The 27,776-nt window shown below is 42.2% G+C and overlaps 1 protein-coding gene across 1 annotated transcript; it reads left to right on the forward strand.

Moving 5' to 3' along the window:
* The first annotated feature begins 22,051 nt into the window (after positions 1-22,051).
* LOC120034798 (interleukin-15-like) lies at positions 22,052-27,761 on the forward strand. The gene is made up of 6 exons (XM_038981420.1): positions 22,052-22,295; positions 23,259-23,353; positions 26,160-26,277; positions 26,432-26,479; positions 26,752-26,904; positions 27,129-27,761. Exons 1-6 carry the CDS (start codon positions 22,236-22,238, stop codon positions 27,258-27,260), a joined length of 606 nt encoding a protein of 201 aa, XP_038837348.1. The 5' UTR covers positions 22,052-22,235; the 3' UTR covers positions 27,261-27,761.
* The last annotated feature ends 15 nt before the right edge of the window (positions 27,762-27,776 follow it).

The following is a 27,776-nucleotide window of genomic DNA, read 5'->3' on the forward strand; positions in this document are numbered from 1 at the left end:
CATTTATTTTTCGTCTCTGTGTTTTCAAAGAATTTCATCAATTCCAAAGGGGCTGGAATCTCACCAGAGAAATCATCAGAGCGAGGGAAACAGCACCCCTCTGTCTCAGTATGTGTAGCCCATGTATCTGATGCTGTCTGGACCAAAACAGTGACATGTTGCCAGCGTAGCATTTGATTGATGCTAGCAAGCTTTTGGCCTCCCTTGATGATTTTTTTTTTTTTTTGTAATTAGCGTTTGCTGAGCTCAACTGTTGATTGTCCTGGTGCAGCAAAATGCCCTCCAAGGAGGCCAGTTTGGATTTGGCTTCATACCAATCAAATCACTTTCTAAGAAAAACATAATTTTCACAAAAACATGTCTGCTTCTGATGTCCTGCAGTAACTAGCTTGCAAAATCGTCCCTTTAAGCCATGGATGGGGATTTGGACTTGTGGTTTTGACTTAATTCTCTGTACAGGCCAATGATTGTGACGCCGATTCTGATCTAACAATAAATGAATGTTGTGCCACTGACCTGAGATGTAGGCTCATGTTAACTAGCTGGCTAACTTAGCTGGTTCGTTGTTGCCAATGCAAGGAAGTTAGGCTAGCAAGCATTTTAGCTAGGTAGCCTATGAAAACAAAAACTAAAAGTGTACTGTATGACAAAGCCATAGACCGTTCTGCCAACATGAACAAGATGAGGATGATGTTGGTGTTCTACAAGTGGGTGAGTCCATGTTTTACTTGAGCACGCACACACACAGAGAAAACAGTAAGGACAGACACATATTTAACAACATTGATTGGACTAAATAGTTTTTTGGTGTCTTTTTAAGTTGGTTTTCAGCGTATTAAATTATTTTCTGTTTAAGCTGAAATGGTGCTGGAATAATGGTGGCAGTGCTCCTGTTGTCTTTGTGCTGACTTGCGGTAACTCCACATATGCTGAGCACTTGTTGGCTGTTTTCCTTCACTCTGCGGTTCAACTCATTCCAAACCATCTCAATTGGGTTGAGGTCAGGTGATTTTGGAGGCCATGTCATCTGATGCAGCACTCCATCACTCACCATCTTGGTAAAATAGCCCTTCACAGCCTGGAAGTGTGTTGGGTCATTGTCCTGTTGAAAAACAAATGATAGTCCCACTAAGCCCAAACCAGATGGGATGGCGTATCGCTGCAGAATGCTGTGGTAGCCATGCTGGTTAAGTGTGCCTTGAATAGGAAATAAAACCAGCAAAGCACCATCACACCACCACCTCCATGCCTTACGGTGGGAACCACACATGCGGAGATCATCCGTTCACCTACTCAGCGTCTCACAAAGACACGGCGGTTGGAACCAAAAACCTCAAATTTAGACTCATCAGACCAAAGGACAGATTTCCTCCGGTCTAATGTCCATTGCTTGTTTTTCTTGGCCCAAGCAAGTCTCTTCTCCTTATTGGTCTCCTTTTAGTAGTGTTTTTGTTGTTGCAGCAATTCAACCATGAAGGCCTGATTCACACAGTCTCCTCTGAACAGTTGATGTTGAGATGTCTGTTACTTGAACTCTGAAGCATTTATTTGGCCTGCAATTTCTGAGGCTGGTAACTCTAATGAACTTATCCTCTCCAGCAGAGGTAACTCTGGGTCTTCCTTTCCTGTAGGGGTCCTAGTGAGAGCCAGTTTCATCATAGTGCTTGATGGGTTTTGAGACTGCACTTGAAGAAGCTCTACAAGTTCTTGAAATGTTCCGTATTGGCTGACCTTCATGTCTTAAAGTAGTGATGGACTCTCTTTGCTTATTTGAGCTGATCTTGACATAATATGGATTTGGTATTTTACCAAATAGGGATATCTTCTGTATACCACCACTACCTTGTCACAACACAACTGATTGGCTCAAATGCATTAAGGAAAGAAATTTCACAAATGATGTATCAAAGACATCTTAAATCAGTTTTGTTTTTCTACCATGCATAATTATGCGGTAGGCTATGCATTGTATAATGGCACAATCATCATTTTAATTATTATTGGGCTCATAAGCCAATCCATAAACTAATATGCATATGGTTGTTTTGAATGAATCAACACCTTAGAAAGCGCTGTCCATTTTGTTTACACTGTTTCAACCTGCTGTGGAACTTTTTTAAATTGATCATCACAGTGAGGTGAGTTTTAAAAGTATGATAGGATGTTTTGATGTGATTTTTCGATTGCATTTGCACTGTTCTGAATAGTGAGGACAAATGCGATTAAACTTGAAACTCACACGCATCCTGTGTATGCCAGTTAGGCTCTACACCGGTTATAAAGCGTATTAAATGTGCTCAATTATAAGAAGTTATTTGGCCACTTTACAAACCTTATCAAAACATATAGGTCTATAGGCTAGGCTACAAGAGGTGTGTGACTATGATTTTAAAAAGTAGCCCAAAAAAAGGAAAGCTGTTTCTTGCTTTACTGCACACAAGCTGGGCATCATTCACAAGTGATAGGCTAATATTGTCACCCATTCGATTATTCTTAATTTAATGTCTTTACATATACTAAATAATATATGTGTAAAATGTATTTTGATTTAGAATGGACCATTATCATGCACCTGTCTCGGAACTGGGGCATGGGGGGAAAAAATGTCATCTATGCACTTAAATATGGAAGGGAGGATGCTTTTTCCCGTGGTTCATTTTCATTCAGGCCAGGTAGGCTATAATCCTGTTGTAAAGAGAAGCAATGTGCTTAATATTAGGAAAGTTGATAGATAAATACAGCATGTTATTTAGAGTTACACCTAGCATTTTAATCTCCTCAGCTAGCTCAATAGCGACATTATTCAATAATAGATCTAAATGAGGTTTAGGGTTAAAAATTATGCTTTTAGTTTTTGAGATATTTAGCACAAGCCTGTTGCTAGTTACCCATTCTAAAACTGACTGGAGCTGTACGTTACGTGTCTAAGTTATTTTTTTTAAATGTATTTATTTTACTGTTGCAACCGTCATGTATACTGTTGAGTCATCAGCGTACCTAGACAAATAGGCTTTGTTCAAGGTCAGTGGAAGGTCATTTGTAAAAACCGAAAACAATTTCCTTAGCCAGCTGCCCTGTGATACACCACACTCAACAGAATTTGCATGAGAGAGGCTTCTGTTAACGAAAACCCTTTGTGTTCTATTAGAAAGGTAACTCTCAATCCATAACCTAAGTTTATTCAGCAATATGTTATGATCAGTAACATTTAATATTTTTGTATGGTCATTAGCAAGAGTATACAGTGCATTCAGATCGTTTTCATACCCTTTGACTTATTCCACGTTTCGTTACTAGTCTGAATTCAAAATGTATGAAATATTTTATTTTTTTTCTAACCCATCACACACCCCATAATCAAATTTTAGCAAAGTATAGAAATTAAAATACAGATCTCTCATTTACATAAGTATTCACATCCCTGAATCAATACTTTGTAGAAGGACCTTTGGCGGCAATTACGGCTTTGAGTCATTTTGGGTATGTCTATCAGCTTTACACTTCTGGATTTGGGTATTTTTTTTCACATTCTTCCTTGCAGATTTTCTCAAGCTCTGTAAAGTTTGATGAATGGCAAAATTCAAATCTTTCCACAGATTTTCAATGAGACTCTATTCTGGGCTTTGGCTGGGCCACTCAATGACTCACATTCTTGTTCTGAAGCCATTCAAGGGTTGCTTTGGCTGTATGCTTGGGGTCGTTGTCCTGTTGGAACATAAATCTTCACCCAGTCTAAGGTCATTTGCACTCTGAAGAAGATTTGCATATATTTTGCTTCATTCACTGTTCCCTCTATCCTCACCAGTCTGTCTTTCACGTGCCTCTAGGCAGGCTGCCATATTCTTTTTTTCTCAGGAGTGGCTTCCGTCTGGCCACTCCCATAAAGCCCAGATTGGTAAAGTGTTGTAGAGACTATTGCCCGTCTGGCAGGTTCTCCCATCTCAGCTAAGGAACTCTGTAGTTCTGTCAGTGGTCACTGGGTTCTTGATCACCTCCTTGTTCAAGTTTCTTCTTGCTCAGTCTGGTCAGATGGCCAGTTCTAGGCAGAGTCCGTCCGGGTAGTTCCATCTTTTTTTCAGTTCCCCAATGATGCTCTTGGAAACTTTCAGTACTCTAGAAACGCCATACTTTTTAAAACTGTGTGGATAGTGCGAAAACAATGTCATACCTTAATTCTGCCATCTTTATGCACGTTTACCATTGCTACCTATCTCTAATGTTATGGGATTTTTATGAATAATGAATAATACATTTAACATAGAACTATAACTAAAACTACCCTGTCATTGTATGAAATTTATTAGAATCATACATCTATAAATCTGATGTGTGTAGTTTTAGTCAGAATTAGGACAAGGACTTTTTTTTTTGTTTGTTCCTAAGCAGGGTGCAAGTGTGAGACAATGTATGAGATAAGAGGAGTAGACTGAGCATCTGTCTGTTTTTATTTCTATCAGTATCCTACAAATCCTGATATAGCAGACTGAGTAATTTAATTGAATTGGTTAAAGAACATGAGAACTTAATTCTCCCAACACTAGTTATGGTATTGTTTCATTAAATAAGTTCCAGCTACCTGGCTAGTGGATAATTCCCGCCTCAACACTAGAGACTTAGACTCAACCAGATCAAGCGTTAACTGGCGATAGTGGACTCCCGCATGTAATATTCATGTGTCAACATACTGAATTGTAATTGGATGCATTCTACGTGAGGTCATTTTCAGTTGATCATGGCAGGAGACGCGTGACCATGCCAGTTATAACTAGCTAATAAAGAGCTACGTATAAAATGATCCTAGCTGATGTTTTTAGGTGGTGTTGAAGGTGTAACTGCTCTGAGCTGTCAAATCGGAGAATAGCTGCTTTGATCATTGTCACAAAGCCACAACGTCCCACTTGGGTTTGAGGTTCAGAATGATAAAGTGTATGCCATATATACATAATGATGTCCAATTGAAATTTGTTAAAGGTGCAGTTAAAAACATACATTTACAGTTTTTTTTAATGATATTTCCACACAGAGGTTGAAAATAAATGCCTGGAATTTCAGCATGTTCAGATAGGACAACTTTTGGTCCACATCATGACGCTACTACCAAGCCCTGAACAAATGTTACAAGCACGTAGTTTACAAATATCCTTGCTTTGTCTATTTTGGATGACCTGCCAGCCCTCCACCAGCACCCTGGTGTAATGCAGGAGGGGAGCTTCAGTGGGCCCTCCTGATGGGCAAGCAGGACATACGGGAAGAGTGGTATGGGGATGAGGGAGGTCTGGGTTACGTGGACATCGGTCTTGGGATGAAGCTGTCTGAGCTACTGCCGTTGGCCAGGGATATGGTCACGTTCATGGTGCTGTAAACTATAGGCCGATCTTCTACTACTATGAACTATTTTGTATTTGTGGCTCAGTTGGTAGAGCATGAAGCTTGCAACGCCAGGGTTGTGGGTTCGATTCCCACGGGGGACCAGTATTTAAAATTTAATAAAATGTATGCACTCTACTGTAAGTCGCTCTGGATAAGAGCGTCTGCTAAATGACTAAAATGTAAATCTGTAAATAATTCACTAAGGTTGTCTGCTTGTAACGGCCACCTACTGGTTTTCTTTCTTGTTCTACACAAATACCATCAAGACCTCCAGTGGTGTCCGGTTACATACCGAGTGCTGCTTTGCCACTATCCATCAGTTCTCCTCCAGTGGTGTCCAGTTACATACTGAGTGCTGGTGGGCCACTGTCCACCACCTTGGCATATAAGAGAATGGAGTTTGACGTTTAACATTGTAGCCCCGAGGGACACGATTACAGGATATTATTTTTGTCTTTTTGTTTTTGTCTGATATAACAACTTGCAAGCTTGTATGAAATTCACACAAAATGTTAAAATACAATAGCTAAAGGATTTATGCAGTAGTCCGTTTTGGCTGGGTGGCACATGGGCCCAATCAAGCGTAGATTGAGCAATATCTGTTGGCCCCTCCAGAGATTGGACAGTTTGATGAGCTGAGCTGTTGATCTCTCTTCTCTGCGTCTGGGAGCATAGATTATGGAGGATATGGCCATAGGGAGAGGTACTGTGCTGAACAATTGGCTGGTGTTTTTACAGACATTTTACAATCCTCGCTCGACCAGCAACACGTGCCAGTATTGTAGAAGAACTCAATAATTATACCCGTTCCTAAAGCATCTAATCCCTCTGTGCTGAATGACTACCGCCCTGTCGCCTTGACATCCTTAGCAATGAAATGCTTTGAGAAAATTGTGAAAAGTCATATTCTCAACGCCACCCAGAAGCTCCTTGACCCGTTTCAGTTTGCCTATCAGCCCAGCAGAGGAGTTGATGATGCCATTCTTACTCTCCTCAGTATGGTCTATAGACATCTAGATGGTGCCAAATCCCATGGCAGGGTTCGGTTTGTTGACTTTTCTTCTGCCTTCAACACAATCTAGCCCAACATTCTGGCACGGAGACTCATTCGGGACTTCTCCTTAGATGGGGGGGCTGGTTTTGTGGCTGTTGGATTTCCTGAGCCAGAGGTCACATCGGGTTAAAGTAGGTCCCCACGTGTGGGACATACACACCACCAACACAGGCTCTCCTCAGGGTTGTGTTTTGTCCCCACTCCTGTACATCTTGTACACTAATAGTTGTACTAGTTCCCATACTGACAGATACCTTGTTAAGTTCGCTGATGACACTGCCTTGATCAGCCTGTTGCATGATGACTAGGAACACCATGACCCGGTCCTAAATTACTTTGTAGAGTGGTGTGACGAATCACACTTGGTCCTCAATACTAACAAGACCAAAGAGATGTGCATAGACTTCAGGAAGTGTACAACGCCTACCTCTGCAACATCTATCAGAGGTCAGAACATAGAGATTGTAGAGGAATACAAATATCTGGGTGTCCTCTTGGACAATAAGCTTCAGTGGAGTAAATGTACAGACCTGGTCTACAAAAAGAGTCAACAGAGACTGTACTTTCTGAGAAAGTTGTGATATTTGAACGTTGACTCAAATATCGTGGCCAAATGTTTTGAGAATGACACAAATATACATTTTCACAAAGTTTGCTGCTTCAGTGTGTTTAGATATTTTTGTCAGATGTTACTATGGAATACTGAAGTATAATTACAAGCATTTCATAAGTGTCAAAGGCTTTTATTGACAATTACATGAAGTTGATGCAAAGAGTCAATATTTGCAGTGTTGACCCTTCTTTTTCAAGACCTCTGCAATCCGCCCTGGCATGCTGTCAATTAACTTCTGGGCCACATCCTGACTGATGGCAGCCCATTCTTGCATAATCAATGCTTGGAGTTTGTCAGAATTTGTGGGTTTTTGTTTGTCCACCCGCCTCTTGAGGATTGACCACAATGGGATTAATGGGATTAAGGTGGGATTAAAGTCTGGGGAGTTTCCTGGCCATGGATCCAAAATATCAATGTTTTGTTGCCCGAGCCACTTAGTTATCACTTTTGCCTTATGGCAAGGTGCTCCATCATGCTGGAAAAGGCATTGTTCATCACCAAACTGTTCCTAGATGGTTGGGAGAAGTTGCTCTCGGAGGATGTGTTGGTACCATTCTTTATTCATGGCTGTGTTCTTAGCCAAAATTGTGAGTGAGCCCACTCCCTTGGCTGAGAAGCAACCCCACGCATGAATGTTCTCAGGATGCTTTACTGTTGGTATGACACAGGACTGATGGTAGCACGCACATTGTCTTCTCCGGACAAGCTTTTTTTTCCGGATGCCCCAAACGATCGGAAAGGGGATTCATCAGAGAAAATTACTTTACCCCAGTCCTCAGCAGTCCAATCCTTGTACCTTTTGCAGAATATCAGTCTGTCCCTGATGTTTTTCCTGGAGAGAAGTGGCTTCTTTGCTTCTTGACACCAGCCCATCCTCCAAAAGTCTTCGCTTCACTGTGCGTGCAGATGCACTCACACCTGCCTGCTGCTATTCCTCAGCAAGCTCTGTACTGGTGGTGCCCCGACCACGCAGCTGAATCAACTTTAGGAGATGGTCCTGGCGCTTGCTGGACTTTCTTGGGCGCCCTGAAGCCTTCTTCACAACAATTGAACCGCTCTCCTTGAAGTTTTTGATGATCCGATAAATGGTTGATTTAGGTGCAATCTTACTGGCAGCAATATCCTTGCCTGTGAAGCCCTTTTTGTGCAAAGCAATGATGACGGCACGTGTTTCCTTGCAGGTAACCATGGCTGACAGAGGAAGAACAATGATTCCAAGCACCACCCTCCTTTTGAAGCTTCCAGTCTGTTATTCGAACTCAATCAGCATGACAGAGTGATCTCCAGCCTTGTCCTCATCAACACTCACACCTGTGTTAACGAGAGAATCACTGACATGATGTCAGCTGGTCCTTTTGTGGCACGGCTGAAATGCAGTGGAAATTCAGTTCATTTGCATGGCAAAGAGGGACTTTGCAATTAATCTGATCACTCTTCATAACATTCTGGAATATATGCAAATTGCCATCATACAAACTGAGGCAGCAGACTGTGAAAATTAATATTTGTGTCATTCTCAAAACTTTTGGCCACGACTGTACTATACTGACTCTGTTTTACAAATCTTTTATTGGGAGTATTTTAAGTTTTTGTATTGTTTGTTGGTTTGGCAATGCCACTGTCAGCCAGAGAAATATGCTGAGAAGGATTATCACCAAAGCAAGCGAGGTACTTGGAGTCAAACAGATAGGCCTGGATGAGATCTTTAAGGTCAGGGCCCTCCGCAAGTCTCACAAAATCATTTTAGACTCAAGCCACTCCCTGTACCCGGACTTTAAACTACTCCCCTCCTGGTGCAGGTATAGGGCACCCCTCGGCAGGAAAAACACAACTATACAATAATTTGTGCCTTGTGTGAAATCCCTCCTAAATAGCTTGGGCTAATGTTGCTATCAACCCAGTAAGACCAGCAGGCTAGTCTCTTTTTATTGGTATGTAACTTATGAAATTTGTTTTGTATTTAAAACGCCACCTTAAATGTGTACATGACACTGCAACAAATTTCCCCATCGCAGTGCCACTAGAGATTGTGGGTTCGAGTCCAGGCTCTGTTGCAGCCGGCCATGACTGGGAGACCCATGGGCGGCGCACAATTGGCCCAGCACGGCTCTCAACCTTCGCCTCTCCCGAGTCCGTACGGGAGTTGCAGCGATGAGACAAGACTGTAACTACCAATTGGATACCATGAAATTGGGGAGAAAAAGGGGTAAAAAAGAACCCAGTGGCCTCCATCATTCTTAAATGGAAGAAGTTTGAAACCACCAAGTCTCTTCCTAGAGCTGGTCGCCCGGCCAGACTGACCAATCGGGGGAGAAGGGCCTTAGTCAGGGAGGTGACCAAGAACCCAATAGTCACTCGGACAGAGCTACAGAGTTCCTCTGTGGAGATGGGAGAACCTTCCAGAAGGGCAACCATCTTTGCAGCACCCCGCCAATCAGGCCTTTATGGTAGATTTGCCAGAAGGAAGCCACTCCTCAGTAAAAGCCACATGACAGCCTGCTTGGAGTTTGCTAAAAGGCACCTAAAGGACTCTCAGGCCATGAGAAACAACATTCTCTAGTCTGATGAAACCAAGATTGAATTCATTGGCCAAGCGTTACTTCTCAAGAGATCCTTGATGAAAACCTGCTCCAGAGCACTCAGGACCTCAGACTGGGTAAAGGTTCACCTTCCAACAGGACAACGACCCTAAGCACACAGCCAAGAAAACACAGGGGTGGCTTCGGGACAAGTCTCTGATTGTCTTTGAGTGGCCCAGCCAGAGCCCGGACTTGAACTGGATGGAACATCTCTGGAGAGACCTGAAAATATCTGTGCAGTGACGCTCCCCATCCAGCCTGACAGAGCTTGAGAGGATCTGCAGAGAAGAATGCAAGAAACTCCCCAAATACAGGTGTGCCAAGCTTGTAGCGTCATACCCAAGAAGACACGAGGCTGTAATCGCTGCCAAAGGTGCTTCAACAAACTACTGAGTAAAGGCTCTGAATACTATTATTACTTTAATATTTTTTTAATGTTTTATTTTTGAATTGTTTAACAGCAGAACAATACAATACAGCAAGAGTAATGTAAAACAAAAGGTAATTCAACCCTCCCCACCCCCCAAAATAAAAAATAAATTAAAACAATGACAAATTACAAAAGAAAAAGAAATACAATTAGAATAGTAATAATACTAATAATGACTAAATAAGACAAATGACAAGAGATACCAACATATACACAAAGCAATAGAAACAGTACATTACAGAGACAGTAGCTACATCAATCGACATGGATCTACAAGCTCACATCCACCAACCGCAAGGGACGCGTTTCCATATAGTCCAGGAAGGTTTGCCATATTTTCACAAAGTAGTAACATTTATTTCTTAAAGCATAGGTAATCTCCATAGGAATACACTTATTCATTTCAGAGAGCCATCTTGTAATTGAGAGAGGGGAATCTGATTTCCATGTCAATCTAACACATTTTCTTAGTGGCAAGGGTGATTTCTGTACATTTTATGTTGAAGTTATTCCTCAAATTCACATTTGTGAAGTTACCCAGAAGGCATATTTCAGGTTCAAGTGAGAAAGGGACCTCCAAAATAAAGGCCAGGGTATCACAAACATCATGCCAGAAGGCTTGTAATTTAGTACACTGCCAAGTAGAATGACAAAAAGTGCCTTCTGTTCCATATCTAAAACCCATTTCTGATATTTCAGGGTTATATCTATGTAACCTCTGAGGTGTCAGATAGAGTTGGTGGAGGAAGTTGTAATGTAGAAGTCTGTATCTAGAGTTGATGGTTGCTGACACACTATCTTGGCATATGTCTGACCATAGCCCCTCAATTGTAGTATTAAAATCGGATTCCCATCGCTCTCTTGACTTATGTACATCTGGTTTTGGGCGTTGTTGCATTAGCAATGAGTTCACTGGATATACATCTATATGAGTAGTTGATTTGGTAAAGTCATATCTCCAAGACTGCTTCTGAGAGAGTTTCTTAACTGTAAATAACAAAATAAATGATTATTGGATAATTGGTATTTCTTGTTCAGTTGCTCAAATGACATAAGCAATGTATAATAATGTTCTAAATCGTTATTCACTTCTCATGCCAATGTTGAAACATGTTGCTATCCAAGATCATTGGCAGGAGTCTGTTTTGCCACAGGGCTGTTTTGGGTGACAAGTCTTGTTTCAGAACAAATAACTTACCAATTTCATATCAAGATCTTGCGCTGATAATATTACTCCCAACCTCGTCATTAAGAGCTAACATTTCCATCTGAGTCCAAGAAGGGACTGGTTCAGTTTCAAATAAGAATGAAATTATTCTAATTTGCACTGCCCAGTAATACATCTTGAAATTTGGTAGGCGGAGACCTCCTAGACTATAATCCCATGTTAATTTGGCCTGGCTCACCCTTGGAGTTTTACAGTTGCATCCAAATTGTCTTATGGTCTTTAAGAAACGTTTGGGTAGGGATATGGGTAAAGATTGAAATAGGTACATCATCTTAGGCTGAACATTCATCTTAATACAGCTAATTCTCCCAAATACTGTAAGAGGCAGATCTATCCATCTATTCAAGTCATCCACCGCCTTCTGAACCAAGACAGAGTAGTTAAGCTTGTACACATTTCTTAAGTCATTATCAACTGTGATTCCTAGATATTTGAACCCGTTCAAAGATGCTACAGTATAGTCAAAGCGAGTCAGTTTGAAGTATTTCACTTTTGTCCATGTTGACTTTGTAATATCAGGTTAGAGCTGTATGTATCCAAAAGCGTCTGTAGTTTTGAGAGGGATCCGGTCGGGTCAGCGAGGAACAAAATAATGCTGTCTGCAAACAATGAGATCTTATTCATTATCTGGCCCACCTGAAAGCCCTTTATGCCAGGATCCGTTCTTATGGTCTCCGCCAGGGGTTCTAAGGCTCGCACAAAAAGGAGTGGGGAAAGTAAACAGCCCTGTCTACTACCTCTAAAGAGTGGGAATGTGGCTGTCATCATGCCATTAGTTGTGATCTTGGCTTGCGGTTTATGGTATGAAATCTTAACCCAGTTGACAAACAAAGGACCTAAGTTAAATTTAGCAAGGACCTTGAATAAGTATGGCCACTCCAGCCTATCAAAGGCCTTTTCAGCGTCTAGAGATACTGCTATACTCGGATCGCTCCTCACACTGGCCATGTGAATTACGTTGAATAACCTGTGCAAATAATTTTTTCTGTATAAAGCTTGTTTGAGCGGTGTTAATCGGGCTTGGTAAATGTTGTCCTAATCTATTAAACATCGCCTTAAAAATCGATGTGTAGTCGGCATTGAGGATCAAGATCTGCCTATAGGAAGAGGATCTTTATTTTTTAAATCTATACCGTTATAATAGCTGTGGAAAAGGAGTCCAGGAGGCTCTGCATCCCAGCAGCTAAATTTAGAACATTGATCAAGAGAGGAATAATCAAATCCTTAACTCTTCATAAAACTCTGGGGGAAAGCCATCGTCTCCTGGTGATTTTCCAGGTTTGTAGTGAGGATTGTTTTTTTCGATTTCTGTTTTTGTAAAGGGGCGATCTAGTTCGTTTTGGTCTTCCTGTATGAGGTGCAGTAGTTCAATAGTAGACAGAAATGTGTCTCATTGCTGGTTCCGTTCCATCAGAAGTGTATAACTTAGAAAAGTATTGTTTAAATTAATCATTAATCTCTTCCTGGTTGTGAGACACTTGACCGTTCTGTGTCTTCAGATTTTATCTGCCAGGCCAAGACTTTGTGTGTTTTCTCCCCAAATTCATAATATCTTTGCCTAGTTCGAAGAATAGCCTGTTCAGTTTTGTATGTACTTAGGGTATTTTATTTAAATGTTTTATTCACCAATGAGCGGTATGTTTCTTTAGAGACAGATTTGTGTTATTTTTGTAGTAATAGGATTTAATTATCTAATTCATTCAATTCAGCATTGTATTTCTTTTTGAGACCTTTGGTATAGGAAATGATTTGACCCCTAAGAAAGGCCTTTAATGTATCCCAGAGTACAAAACTATTGGGAGAGGACGGACAGTTTGTTTCACAGAAAAACGTAATTTGGTCTCTGATAAATTGACAAGATTCTGTCCGTTTCAAAAGAGTTGGGTTTAGGCGCCATCTATAGGTCCCTTGAACTCCATCCGGCATCCAAACAGAAAGTGTGAGAAGAGAATGATCTGAGATAGTTATAGATAAGTACTCGGTTTCCAAAACCCTATGGGTTACCTGTACTGATAGGAGAAAATAATACATCTGGGTATGAGAGTAATGCGGGCAGGAGTAGAATGAGTAATCCCTATCTTGTGGGTGGAGCTGTCTCCATGTCTTTCAAATGTAAGTCTTTCATAAAATATATAGTGCATTTGGCTGACTTAGTCAATGAGGTTGCTTTAGTTGAGGATCTATCCAGAATCATTTATTAAGTCGCCCCAACTTGTTCCCTGAAATTCTGCTACCTTGAGGAATATATCTTGAACAAAAATATTATCATAATTACGTAGGAGCATATACATTAAGCAAGGTCCAAGATTCAGAATACATTCTGCTATGGACAACTACATAACGTCCCAGTGGATCAATAATTGTTTCGGTTACACAGAAGGGTCAATTATTTTTAATCAACACAGCTACTCCACGTGTCTTTGTGTTTTATGAAGAGTCCTACCCATTCCCTCTAACTTGTTATGTTCTGTCCCTGTGTTTCTTGTTTAAAAGCAACATCAGTTTTTAACTTTTTCAAGTACATAAGGACTCGTTTTCGTTTAACAGGACCGTTCAGTCCATTAATGTTTAATGATGTATGATTTACTATCTTAGCCATATTGTTCACTCAATACATACATGCAAATGTCAGGAGTATGTCCAATAAGGGTGTTGGATATTCTATTGCATATTTTTGGTGTAGCCTGTAGTCAAACACATATTATAAAGGGAAGGTCTCTCACAAATCAGTAGTGTAATATAAAGTAAATAAAACAAACAACCCCCCCCATGCCTGTCCCAAATAACAACTTAAACTATTTGTTTTTACCAGAGTGACATTGTTTTTGTTTACATGGATACTGGGATCTTACCTCATTGATCTGTCAGTAAGATATAGTATAATCCAGCAGAGCAGTCCTACCAGTTATGCAAGTAATAACGCAGGCTAGTGGGACACAGCCCAGCTAGCAGTAAAATGAACCCGGTCCGCTAGTCAGTCAACCATGTCCTGAGCCGATTGCCTGCAGTATGCAGAGAAAAGTTGCGACTTCGTTTTGAAGAATCTTCTCTCATGGATGATTTTCATCGTTGCAGGTTGAAGCAGCTCAAAGGGAATGTTCTTGGAGGTAAGTTATTTTTTCAAACGGTCAAATTCCTTCCTGCATTTCACCATTTCGGGACTGATGTCTGGAAAGAATTGAATTGCCTCCCCGTTGTGTAGGATGATAACTTTCTCTCTGTCCTGGTACCTCAGGAACCAAACGAGGAAGGGTTGTGGGTTCTGATCAGGGGATGGGCGAGTGACCTGTGTGCCTGTTCGATAACCAGAGGTTCAGAACACCAAATGTTCTTTACCCAGTAAGGAGGGGATAATGGCAGCAGAGAAATCAATGGGGTCCGTCCCCTCACAGCCCTCGCGGAGGCTGATAATTATAATGTTGCGTCGCCTACTGTAGTTCTCCATCTTGTCCTCGGCAGTGTTGATGCACTCTTCAGCTTCTTCTGTTCGTGATCCTAGCGTGTTGATAGTCATTGTCAAACCTGAGATGGAGTTTTTGATTTCAGCCTACTGTGCTGAGATGGAGCAGATGAACCGTTTTCAAGTTCAATTGTGTTGTGAGGGAGTCCCTGCCTTCTTTGATCACTTTGAGGATGTGAGCAAGCCTACCTTCTTCCTGAGGTGTCATGGTGTCATTTTGGGTTTCCGAGGAGGCCATGGTCAGAGGTTCTTTCTCCTTTGTTTCGGTGCATCCCTTGCCTTTTGTATATTTGTGGTCTAGGTGAGCAATGTGCTCTTGGCACATATGCCTGTGTGTTATGTGGTTCACCCATATGCCCTTCGTCACAGTCCTTCAGCTTCTCAGCCTCATTTCCAGACTTTCCAGTTCCGACTGCCCTGTCTGGGTCTGGCTGACCATGCTCAAATGTCTCATGCTGTGGCGTTAAATGAGTTGAATCCCTGTGCCTCTGTGTGGCCTGTTCTGCCACTCGAAGGTCCACTCTGTTGCGTCTGTAGAGTGTGCCGTCGACGTCCACAAGAAATGACTGAGGAGCGACCCTCTTCGGACAGCAACCGAGCCGCCACCGTCCTGTGCGGTCACCTGGTAACGGTCACATTCTGATCTCCAACTTTCAAGTCAGGGAGGTCTCTGGCAGCCACGTCAGTGTGATTTGGCAATCCTCCTTTTCTGTCTGAGTTTCTCAGTGACACACACAACCACAGAGGGCTGCAGCAGGCTGGGTGCCACCGGCAGCGATGACTTGAGTCTGTGTGACATGAGACGCTGTGCTGGGCTACTATCCATCCCCTCAGTGGGTGTCTTGCGCCACTGCAGAAAAGCTGATTATACGTCCGTACCGTCTAGGCCTTTCACTTTCTTGACCGCTGACTCTGCCTTTCCATTGGCTTGTGGATGGTGAGGGGACGAGGTGATATGAGTGAATCTCCACTTCTCTGCACATTTTCTTGAAGCTGGCTGAATCATAGCACCCCCCCACTGTCCGTGATTACACAGTCTGGTTGCCCATGGCTGGCAAACTGGAATTTACACTGTGTCAGCTGACACGTTTGGCAGTGGCTCACCTCCCAGTAATCTGAGTAATCATCAACCATGATCAGGAAGTCCTTCCCTGCATAGGCAAAAAGGTCCATGCTCACTGTTTGCCAGGGGCGCTCTGGGATGTCATGTGACATCGTTGATTCGTTTTGCTGTGCTCGTGCATATTCATTACAGGCTGAGCAGTTGGATACATGTCCTTGATTTCCCCTCTCATGTTCGGCCAGAAAAGTGTGTCACTTGCCTGTCTATAGCATGCCTCCCCGCCAATGTGGCTAGCATGTATGTGGCTCAACATTTCCACCCTCAGTGCCCTTGGAATAATAACACATTGTCCTCTGTACAGCACCCCGTTCTGCACGTTGATTTCATCACAAAATCACTAATAATCTCTTCCACTCAGAGAGGTGTCCTCTTTCACAGCTGGCCATCCTGAGAGAACAACTGACTTTAAGTCCTGTAAGTCTTCATCGACCTCAGTGTACTGTAAAATCAGACTGATCCTGTGGTGTGTAACATTGAGATGCCGTGCCTGGTCAATGTGTCTGAATGCAGCCTGCTCATTCTCTGCGTTGCTCACAGTGTGTTGTGTGTGTGTGTGTGTGTGTGTGTGTGTGTGTGTGTGTGTGTGTGTGTGTGTGTTGCGTCTGTCCTCCCGCCTTCTGTTGCTGCTCTCCTCAGAGTGTCGCTGACGTACATTTCCGGCCCAGGCTTGTAGATGACACCCACGTTGTTGTAGTTTTTGCAGCAAATTAACATACCTTGGAGACGCTTAGGGGCACAGAGGAGTGGCTTCTTGAAGATTGCGATCAACGGTTTATGATCTGTCTCAGCTGTTATTAACTCTCTGCCATAGAGATACTGATAATCTCTACCAAGCAAATACAATACTCCACCATTCCTTGTCTATTTTTGATCCGTTGGCGTCAATGCTCACAAAGCAGTCTCCACGGGCTGTCCCTGTTGCATTGGGCAGCACCCTAAGCTATTCTTACTTGCGTTACTCTGCACAGTGACCAGTTTCGAGACGTCATAGTACCTCAGAACAGGCGTGATAGACTTCAGGCGTTTTATTTCCTGTACAGCTTGGCCAAGTTTAGGGAGCCAGTGCCACACACTGTTCTTGTCCAGCAGCCGGTGAAGAGGCTCAAACACTTCAGACAGCTGTACTGCTTTGGCATCCGTGGGCGTCAGCGTGTTCAGTACAGCCCTGGTCTTTTCTGGGTCTATTCTCAGTCCCTCGTGTCCATGAAACTGAACTGCAGCTTTAGCACACTGAGCCTGAGTCTCACCTCCCTGCACCGCTCCATCAGTGCCTGCTACAGATTGTTGTCGTTCTCACGCTCTGCCTTTTCATTGGAGTCCCCGCATCCGGCAACAAGAATATCATCTGCGATAGGCTCGAGGTCCCCCAGCAGTTCCTGTTGCTTACGTTGATACATCTCGGGGACCACGGACTGCCCAAAGGGAAGTGTCAGCCATCTCATCCGACCCCATGGCATCCAGAACGTTGTCATCCTACTGCTGTCCTCATCTAGTTTACACTGGAGAAAGGCATCTCTGGCATCCACCAGCGTAAATACGCGTGCCTTAGATGGTTTGTACAACAGATCCTCTAATATTGGCATTAGGTAGTGAGGACTTTTCAGTGCTTGATTAAAGGGTTTTGGGTCCATACATAATCTGATCTTCTCTGGCTATGACCATGTTGCTTATCCAGGGTGTCGGCACAGTCACTGGGGTGATGTATCCATCATGTTCATATTTCTCCAGTTGGGCTTTCACTCGTGCCTTCAAGGCTACAGGCACATTCCGTGGTGCGCATTGTACAGGGGTGCAACTTGGGTCCAGTATGAAGTGGACATCTCCTTTGCACAGACCACTGGATCGTTGAAAACGTCATAATATGCACTCAGCAGCTGTTCTTTGGTTAAAGGCCCTTTGAGACACTGCTCCACTTTGTTTCACTCTGCTGGTATTGTGTCAGTCATGAGTCCTAAGCGCTAACATGTAGAACCAGAGAGTGGTGGATTTTGGTCCGTCTCAACAAGTTCAAAGAGTAGTCTGTGCTTGAGCAGTAAAACATGTATATTTTGTCATCCCTATGGGAAATGGTCTGATATACCATGGCTGTCAGCCAATCAGCATTCAGTGCTTGAACCACCCAGTTTATAATTGGTGATATTCTCTCTTTCACTCTCTTGCTCATTACATTGTGTCAAGCTGGCCTTTTATTATTCAGTCTTAGCTGCACCAAACATGTCTGTCCCTGAGAGTGAGCCTTACTGATGCATTCCGTGGTGTAGACCGGTTCATCATTGTCAGAGCCTCCCCCTCTCTGTATATTATCCTTCACAACATGCATTTTCTTTACTCTGCCTGATCTGTCCCCTGCCTGGCACACCTTGGCAGAGTGATTTGTGATGCCACAAGACCTGCATGTTTTGCCATAAGCTGGACATTGCTCTCTACTCGCTTGTGATTGTTACCACACTATTTTGTTTTTGTCATGTAATGTCACCTGACCTCTCATGGGTGCACTCTCCTGTGGTTTGTACCTCCGCTGTTTCTCTGTTGCATTCACTGTATCCACTTGTATTCCATCTATCGTCCTCATGTTTCTCAGTTACCTCAGCTCCACTTCATATTTCCATAGCCTCTGGTAGACTAAGATCCCGTTATCGTAGAAATCGGCGTCTTGTTCCTTCACTCGCAATGTCTAACACGAGCTGCTGTCACGTTGTCTAATGATTGGAGACAGGCGCAGGAATACGTAATGGGGGGTATTATTTTCTCCACCCAAACAAAAGAGCGAGGTGTTAACCTCTAAATAATACACAGGACGAGACCCGTAAAACAAGTGCACAATAACACGTAGCCTGGAAGCCGAAACAACAGCACAGGTACTCACAGGACCAACGGACATGGTAACAATAACCGACAAGGACAATGGGGAACAGAGGGCACATATATTATATACTAATCAGGGGGAATGGGAACCAGGTGTGCGTAATGAGACAAGACAGTCCGGGGTTGGTTGTAATGATCCAGTTCAGTGACGCCTAGAAGGCCGGTGACGTAGACCTCTGGAGATGGTGAACGGAATGAGCAGCAGTACCGGGGGAATCCGTGACAGCCACTCTCTTATCTCGTCCCTCAGTCCGCAGTACTGGCATGTTGCAGCTCTCTCCAGCAATCGAGTGATAAAACTGTTCATCTGTATCCTGTTTACAGCGGCTACAGAGGTATCTCTCATATATGACGTTTAATTGTGGTCTTAAAATAGTCCTCCAAAGCATCTAGAATAGCAGTATCGTCATTTTTCTGATCAGCAGTCAATGTGAGATTATGCATGTAAATATGCCGACACTCACTGCCCATTTAACCCTTCGTGGTTCCAAACTTCTTCCATTTAAGAATGATGGAGGCCACTGTGTTGGGGACCTTCAAATCGGCTGAATTTTTTTTGGGTACCCTTCCCCAGATCTGTACCTCAACACAATTCTGTCTCAGAGCTCTAGAAACAATTCTCTCGACCTCATGGCTTGATTTTTGCTCTAATAACATGCACTGTCAACTGTGGGATCTTATAGATCCACAGATGATGCAATCTCTATTGCACTCCACACTGCCCTTTCACACCTGGACAAAAGGAAAACCTATGTGAGAATGCTATTCATTGACTACAGCTCAGCGTTCAACACCATAGTGCCCTCGAAGCTCATCACTAACCTAAGGACCCGGGGACTAAACACCTCCCTCTGCAACTGGATTCTGGACTTCCTGACGGGCCGCCCCCAGGTTGTTAGGGTAGGTAACAACATATCCACCACGCTGATCCTCAACACGGGGGCCCCTCAGGTGTGAGTGCTCAGTCCCCTCCAGTACTCCCTGTTTAATCATGACTGCACGGCCAGGCACGACTCCAACACCATCAAGTTTGCCGATAACACAACAGTGGTAGGCCTGATCACCGACAACGATGAGACAGCCTATAGGGGGGAGGTCAGAGACCTGACCGTGTGCTGCAAGGACAACAACTTCTCCCTCAACGTGATCAAGACAAAGGAGTTGATTGTGGACTACAGGAAAAGAAGGACCGAGCACACCCCCATTCTCATTAACGGGGCTGTAGTGGAGCAGGTTGAGAGCTTCAAGTTCCTTGGCGTCCACATCACCAACAAACTAGCATAGTCCAAGCATACCAAGACAGTTGTGAAGAGGGCACAACAAAACCTATTCCCCTCAGGAGACTGAAAAGATTTGGCATGGGTCCTCAGATCCTCAAAAGGTTTTACAGCTGCTATCAAGAGCATCCCGATAGGTTGCATCACTGCCTGGTATGGCAACTGCTTGGCCTCCAAGGGCTTGTAAGTAAGCATTCACTGTAAGGTCTACCTACACCTGTTGTATTCAGCGCATGTGACAAATACAATTTGATTTGATTTATATAGACAGCTGTGTGCCTTTCCAATCAATTGAATTTACCACAGGTGGACTCCAATCAAGTTGTAGAAAATCTCAAGGATGATCAATGGAAACAGGATGCACCTGAGCTCAATTTTGAGTCTCATTGCAAAGGGTCTGAATACTTATGTAAATAAGGTATTTGTTCTTTTTTATTTCTTTTTTAAACTTTTAATCCCACACTTTGATGTCACAGAGACGTTTTTTTAGGAACTTGTCTTTTTAACCACAGATCATAGAAATACTGCATTTTCATATACTGTATGTAGACACCGTTTTGATGCTAGATATATAGGCCCTAGCCCTAATTAATATGATTTTGAAAAGTGGCATAGTTGCGCTTTAAGACTCTAGGTTTCAGGAAATTGTCTTTTTTTTTTCTTTAAGCAAAACTTCATGAGAGGGAAATTGACTGACCCACTCCAGACCTCCCCTACCCAACTGTAGACCTACATAATCTCCACCCTGTCAGACAATACCAGGAAGAACCCTGGAGTGTATTCACTCCGCCGATCTGTTGCAAAATGTTTATTAAACGGACTTACCTGGAGTTTTCCAATAGAAACTCACGATTTAGTTGCAAAACAACATTTCGCAACTGGACTAATGATTACACCCCAGATTTTACATTTAAACATACAGTATTTTCGCTGCTGAAGAGCAGACAATTACCAAGTACCCATAACAGTTTATAGCCTACCATTCATATTGAGCCAGTCTTCTGCCAACAGCATTATTAGGCTTAAAAAAGTGCATTTTCCTATGATTTGAGCAGTGTGGGGCCAGGGTGCCGCCACTGCGCTGAAGTGGTATACTAAAACATTAGGCTTATTCAAGGCTGGCAGGTCTGGAATCTGTAAACTGTGTGGAAGCTGTAGCTGCCCTATCACTGCTAAGTCAATAGGATCTAAAACCACAATAAACGTTATGCTCTTTCTGTAGGCCTATGTTAATTGTAGATTCATTTTTTGTATACAATAGTCTACTCTAGTGGCACTACAATGATAGTTTGAGTAGTGATTTGTCAGTGTAATGTAGTGTCAGATCAGATGTAGGCTACTTGGTTATGGGTAGTCATATATGTGAATGATAAGTAAGTCTAATATCCATGACGGGTGATCAACAACTCCCATCTACCTCCAGTATAGGTCAAACCGTACTCTAGTGATCATCAACTAGATTCAGCCGCGGGACGATTTTTTTCTTGAGCGGATGGTCGGGGGGCAGAACATAATACAAATAATTTGTAGAAGGCAAATTGACTGCATGAAGCCCACACAGATAATGTTTGACTAAAACATAATTTAAAACCTCGTTACGTTTGTATACGATCAAATGTTTCTCTCTCTTATGCGTGGGAATACTTGGGAACTATGTGATTCGCATTGTGCAGCCATCCATCACCCATTAAAGGCATTATCAAACACAGGTGTGGTAAATGAGTGGGTACTAAATGTTTACTCTACTTGAGCCGGGTTTAAGAATAGGTTCTGGTGGACTAAAACACTATATTAATGGAGACATTCTTCATAATCTCCGGGAATTTCATATAGCCTTTCTTTGGACGTTCTTTCACTGCAAGGTATAATTGGATTACAGTGAAATATTTATAGTATTAGAGGTAATTTGAATTAAATAGTCATTCATAGAAGTTGAGGATTGACATCAAACACCCGCTTCCATGTGAGTATGACGATGTTGTGAGGGTGTGTGCAGCATCTAGGCTACAGCAAAGCCAGCGCTGGTGAGAGCGCCATTCCGCGCACCATGTGTTCAGGGTGAGGGCACAGAGTTTATGTCCTCGTGCAATACTTGAGCCAAACGTTTCTTTGATCTGGAAACTTGCCATAACGAATGGTTGGAATTTACGACACATGAAATGGATAACTCTCGGATAATGTTAGAATGTGATCTTGGCTTTTGCCCTAACTGCTAGGGGGGCAGCGAACAACGCTGATGACAGGTTTTTTGACAGTGCTCCTTTTTTGCATTCGTTTATTGGAGCGCAGGGCAAAGGTATGCAATTTACAAATGTTAAGTTGTCATTAGCCTACATTGTATAGGTTATGTTCGGGTACAATATTTGACAGGCTACAAGGTTATCGCTAAAAAGTAAAGGTTCTAGGGAGTTCCTGCGACAGTCTGACTTCTAAACTTGTTTTATTGTATACCTAATGCATATGCGTGGCGAGTAAATGTATTTAGCCTAAACCACGGCTTCTCTTTACATTGCCTTCTGTCATATTATTCAGCCACACAGTGAAATTATCGGATCGAAGTGCTTCTTCATGAAACAAAGTCCATGCGTGGCACACTGCCACTATGTTTATAACCTAGTGAACTTACTTTGTCAATCACAGGAGTTTGGAAATAGATTTTTGACTTGTGATGACTCATCCGGCCTACTGACATTGACGTTAAAAAGAGATTGAAAATGCGTATTTGTTGGTTGAAAATACGTTTTTTTCAATAGCTTGTCCTCACACGGGACACTTGGCACAATTAACTGTAAATTACATTTAAACCACTTGGTGCTGAAGTAACACATCTGTGGTCTGTAGACCAGACAACTAGTAGGCTATTTTGCCTTGATCTGGAGAGTATCTGACTGTTAAATTTACAATAACCATCCCTAACCAGTAAACATTGTTACCTATTTCAGAAATTCAACAAGAAAGCTCACTCTGTGTTAACGTTCAGATCTATCAGCTAAAAACGGGTTTATTAAGAATATTTAGGGAATAATGCCAGAACTGTATGTTCTTCTGTTATTTTCCAATGAATGTATAAAAAGAGTTACTTTCTCTCAGAAGCTGTCAATAGTAAAAAAATACTTTCACTTTCACATAGTTTTGGCTGTGACCCAGCTTGGGGACAACATCTAGCTCTGGGCGTTGACCGGCGCTAGAAAAAAAATTCCTGTGGATTTTGAACAACAAGGCATTCCAATGTGTCTTCTTTTTGTGTGATTGTTTCTAGAAAAGAGTGCGATGGATCTGTCTCTTCTGGGGCTTCAATTTCTATCAACACCAGTATCTGAACACTGAGCTCTGGAATTGCTTCTTAATATTGAGGTATAGCACCTTATGAAACACACACAGCAGCATTGCTTGCTGCAGTTTGATTACATTTCTGATGTACGTGTTTTTACAGAGAGCTTGAAATGTAGCTTTAACTTTGCATGGCCAGGAGCGTAGCTGTTATGCATTCATTCCGTTCACTAACTCCCTGCATGCTCCCTGTAATCCGTTTGTATGACACCAAGCCATGCACTACTCAGCATTCGTGAGGTTCTCGTATCTATACACTTTCAAGAGTCAAGTGCATTGCTAAGATTACGATTCATTTATTAAACAGCCGGGCGATGACATCATCTTACTGCTTTGAGGGTAAATCTAATAATGTTGTTATGTCTTCATTACATCACTATTGCGCACTGGGAAATCTATTGCTATGGTGCCCATAGTGGGTTTGACACTTGATTCCATGCTATTAGAATATATTGTAATGAAACAGCAGGGGGCAGGTCTCGAACCCTCGACCTTTTAGCCCGAAGTCCGGCGCGCTATCGACTGTGCGGCAGAGTCGATTTCCGCGCTTATAAACCCAGGGTCGTTACAATATATTTGGGCATTTGAATGCTTCAAACATTCATGCCGGGGTGCACCACTCCTGTCCTCAAGGGCCACAGTTTGGTATTCCTTCAGTCAGACACTTATTGGCACCTGGGTAAGCAAGTGCATGGACTCTCCAGTCATCCAATGACATACCAGGCAAAAGTTTGGACACACCTACTCATTCAAGGGTTTTTCATAGTTTTTACTGTTTTCTACATTGTAGAATAATAGTAAAGACATAAAAACTCTGAAATAACACATGGAATAATGTACTAACCCAAAAAGTGTTAAACAAATCAATATATAATATTTTAGATTCTTCAAAGTAGCCACCATTTGCCTAGCTTTGCAGACTATTGGTATTCTCTCAACCAGCTTTACCTGGAATGCTTTTTCAACAGTCTTGAAGGAGTTCCCACATATCCTGAGCATCCCTTCACTCTGCGGTCCAACTCATCCCAAACCATATCAATTGGGTTGAGGTCAAGTGATTTAGGAGGCCAGGTCATCTGATGCAGCACTCCATCACTCTCCTTATTGGTCAAATAGCCCTGACACAGCCTGGAGGTGTGTTTTGGGTCATTGTCCTGTTGAAAAACAAATGATCGCTGCAGAATGCTGTGTAGCATGTAGCCATGCTGGTTAAGTGTGCCTTGAATTCTAAATAAATCACAGACAGTGTCACCAGCAAAGCGCCATCACACTGCCTCCTCCATGCTTCTCGGTGGGAACCACACATGCGGAGATCATCCGTTCACCTACTTTGCGTCTCACAAAGACACGGCGGTTGGAACCAAAAATCTGAAATTTGGACTCTTCAGACCAAAGGACAGATTTCCACCGGTCTAATGTCCATGTTTGTTGGCCCAAGCAAGTCTCTTCTTCTTATTGGTGTCCTTTAGATTTGGGGAGATAGGTAGTCTAGTGGTTAGAGTGTTGGGCCAGTAACCGAAAGGTTGTTGGATCGAATCCCCGAGCTGACAAGGTAAAAATCTGTCATTCTGCCCCTGAATAAGGCAGTTAACCCACTGTAGGCTGTCATTGTAAATACGAATTTGTTCTTAACTGACTTGCCTAGTTGAAAGGTGGTTTCGTTGCAGCAATTTGAACATGAAGGCCTGATTCATGCAGTCTCCTCCGAACAGTTGATGTTGAGATGTGTCTGTTACTTGAACTCTGTGAAGCATTTATTTGGGCTGCAATCTGAGGTGCAGTTAACTCTAATGAACATATCTTCTACAGCAGAGGTAACTCTGGGTCTTCCTTTCCTGTGGCAGTCCTCGTGAGAGCTAGTTTCATCATAGTGCTTGATGGTTTTAGCGACTTCACTTGAATAAACTTTCAAAGTTCTTGACATTTTACGGATTGACTGACCTTCATGTCTTAAAGTAATGATGGACTGTCATTTCTCTTTTCTTATTTGAGCAGTTTTTTCCATAATATGGACTTGGTCTTTTACAAATAGGGCTATCTTCTGTATACCACCCCTACCTTGTCACAACACAACTGATTGGCTCAAACGCATTAAGAAGGAAAGAAAATCCACAAATTAACTTAACAAGGCACACCTGTTAATTGAAATGCATTCCAGGTGACTACCTCATGAAGCTGGTTGAGAGAATGTCAGGAGTGTGCAAAGCTGTCAAGGCAAAGGGTAGCTACTTTTGAAGAATCTCAAATATAACATTTTGATTTGTTTAACACTTTCTTTGGTTACTACATGATTCCATATGTGTTATCATAGTTTGATGTCTTCACTATTATTCTACAATGTAGAAAATAGTAAAAACAAAGAAATCCTTGAATGAGTAGGTGTGTCCAAACTTTTGACTGGTACTGTACATTAATCAATTAGGGACCAGGGAGAAACAAGAACCAGCAAGTGGAACTTGAGGGGCTGATTTGTGCACCCCTAATAAAAGAGTACATGCATGCCTTTTGACATTTTTTGTTGTATTTATTTAACTAAGCAATTAAGAACAAATTCTTATTTACAATGATGGCCTTCCCCGGCCAAACCCTAACCCGGATGACGCTGGGCCAATTGTGCGCCACCACTCCCAATCATGGCCAGTTGTGATACAGCCTGTATTATTTCAGACTCCTGATTGGAAATTAACACTTTTTTTAACCATATGATGTATAAAATCCTTAAAGAGATTACCACAATCATAACTAAATAAACTAGGGACATATTAGTTCATTGTGTTGTGTGTTACGTTGTGTATCATCCCTGTATTCATCCGTACTTCTTCTATTAAAGCTGCCTGAGTGCCACCGCACATTTGCCCATTGCTGGTGCTGCTGAAACTCCCGGGCTGACAATACAAGACGTTAAAGAGCTTCAGGAGGACTTGAAACGGTTGAAAAGTACCATAGAAGTAAGACTACAGCTAATGAATGTCCTGTAGTCCTGCTATGGCGTGTTTGGTGTGAAATTAGGGTAAAGGGGAATTTTCAAAGGACTAGTAACATGTGTTACATTGAAGGATAAGAAGAAATTATTCATACAACTGTGGTTTTCTTTCTTGTCAGAAATCAGATGCCTGTTTGTATGCTCCTACCAATGAGGACATCTACAATGTAAGTTCTTGTAGCAATATGCAATACATAGAACACACTGTCACAAACAGTTTTTTATTTTGGTTCCTTTGAAAATGCGGTGTGGGGCGTCATGGAAAAAAAGGGTCCAGTGTGTTAGAAATGCCAGGGCCGATTTCTGGTCCCAGTCTGCCCCAGATTGTAATGCCATGATTATAACATACCTCTTTTGCATACTTTTATAGATTTCCAGATCAATGTTTTATAGTCTGTGTATATACTGTAACACAGCCTGTGGTTCTGTTCTTCCCCAGGACAACTGCCTGTTTAAGTTCATGCACTGTTACTTATTGGAGTTGGAGGTTGTCCTGATCGAGGACATGCAGGTCACAGATAACGACCATGATCAAATAAAAACATCCATCCACCATCGGAAAAAAACATTGGAAGAACATGAACGCCAATATGTAAGTTAACCTTTAAATAAGTTCTGAAGTTTATCCCAAATATGTATGGTACAACAGCAATGTAGTGTTGTCAGAAGTCCTGACGGTCCATACTTCCAATTGTTCAACAATACATTTTTAATTGGCATTCATTTGATTAGCAGCAACAGTGTTTTGAATGCCAATGTCACTCTGCTTTCATCTAAATGTCAATTATATTGCTTCTCTTTTTTCTGCATTTACAGAACAGTTCTAGATGCTCACCGTGTGAGGCACAGAGAGTTGCCAACTCCACAATATTCCTCTACAACATGGAGCGCCTTTTGGAGAGAATAGCCGCAAACTGTCCGTCGAATATAATGGAAATATGTGTTTAAATTGTTTTTCATAAATAACGTAGCAAAAAATGTTGTTTGTGTTCTACCTTTGGTCATGATAGTATGTGAAGAAATTAGCAGAGTGACAGCTAGTGCTTGTGTCCTAATGTATATTACCTCTCAGTTCAAGTTTAATTGTAACTAGCTGTTTATATTTTTGTATATAATAACTTTTACATCTGTACTTTTGTCATATTTATTAACACATTGAAATGCCTATTTGGAGCTTTACGTGTTTTTGTTTCATTATCCAAGTCATATACACACTAACTGTCCCTAACTAGTTTCCCTTGAGTTCTCGTCAGTATGTCAAAATTGCACATCCTGAATCAAAATAAAATCCCAAGAAAACATAAACATGTTAATTTGATCATTTCCTAGAATATGGGTGCCTGGCAGAAGTTCAAATAGGGACATGAAGTGGGACTGTGCCCCAAAGAAACAGGAAGCTCTGCCTTGCTCCATTTCCTGATATGAAACTAAAGCTCTCCAGTACAACTTTCTGGCACACATCCA

The sequence above is a fragment of the Salvelinus namaycush genome, chromosome 42 (genome assembly GCF_016432855.1).
Source record: "Salvelinus namaycush isolate Seneca chromosome 42, SaNama_1.0, whole genome shotgun sequence".
In the NCBI taxonomy this organism is placed as follows: Eukaryota; Metazoa; Chordata; class Actinopteri; order Salmoniformes; family Salmonidae; genus Salvelinus; species Salvelinus namaycush.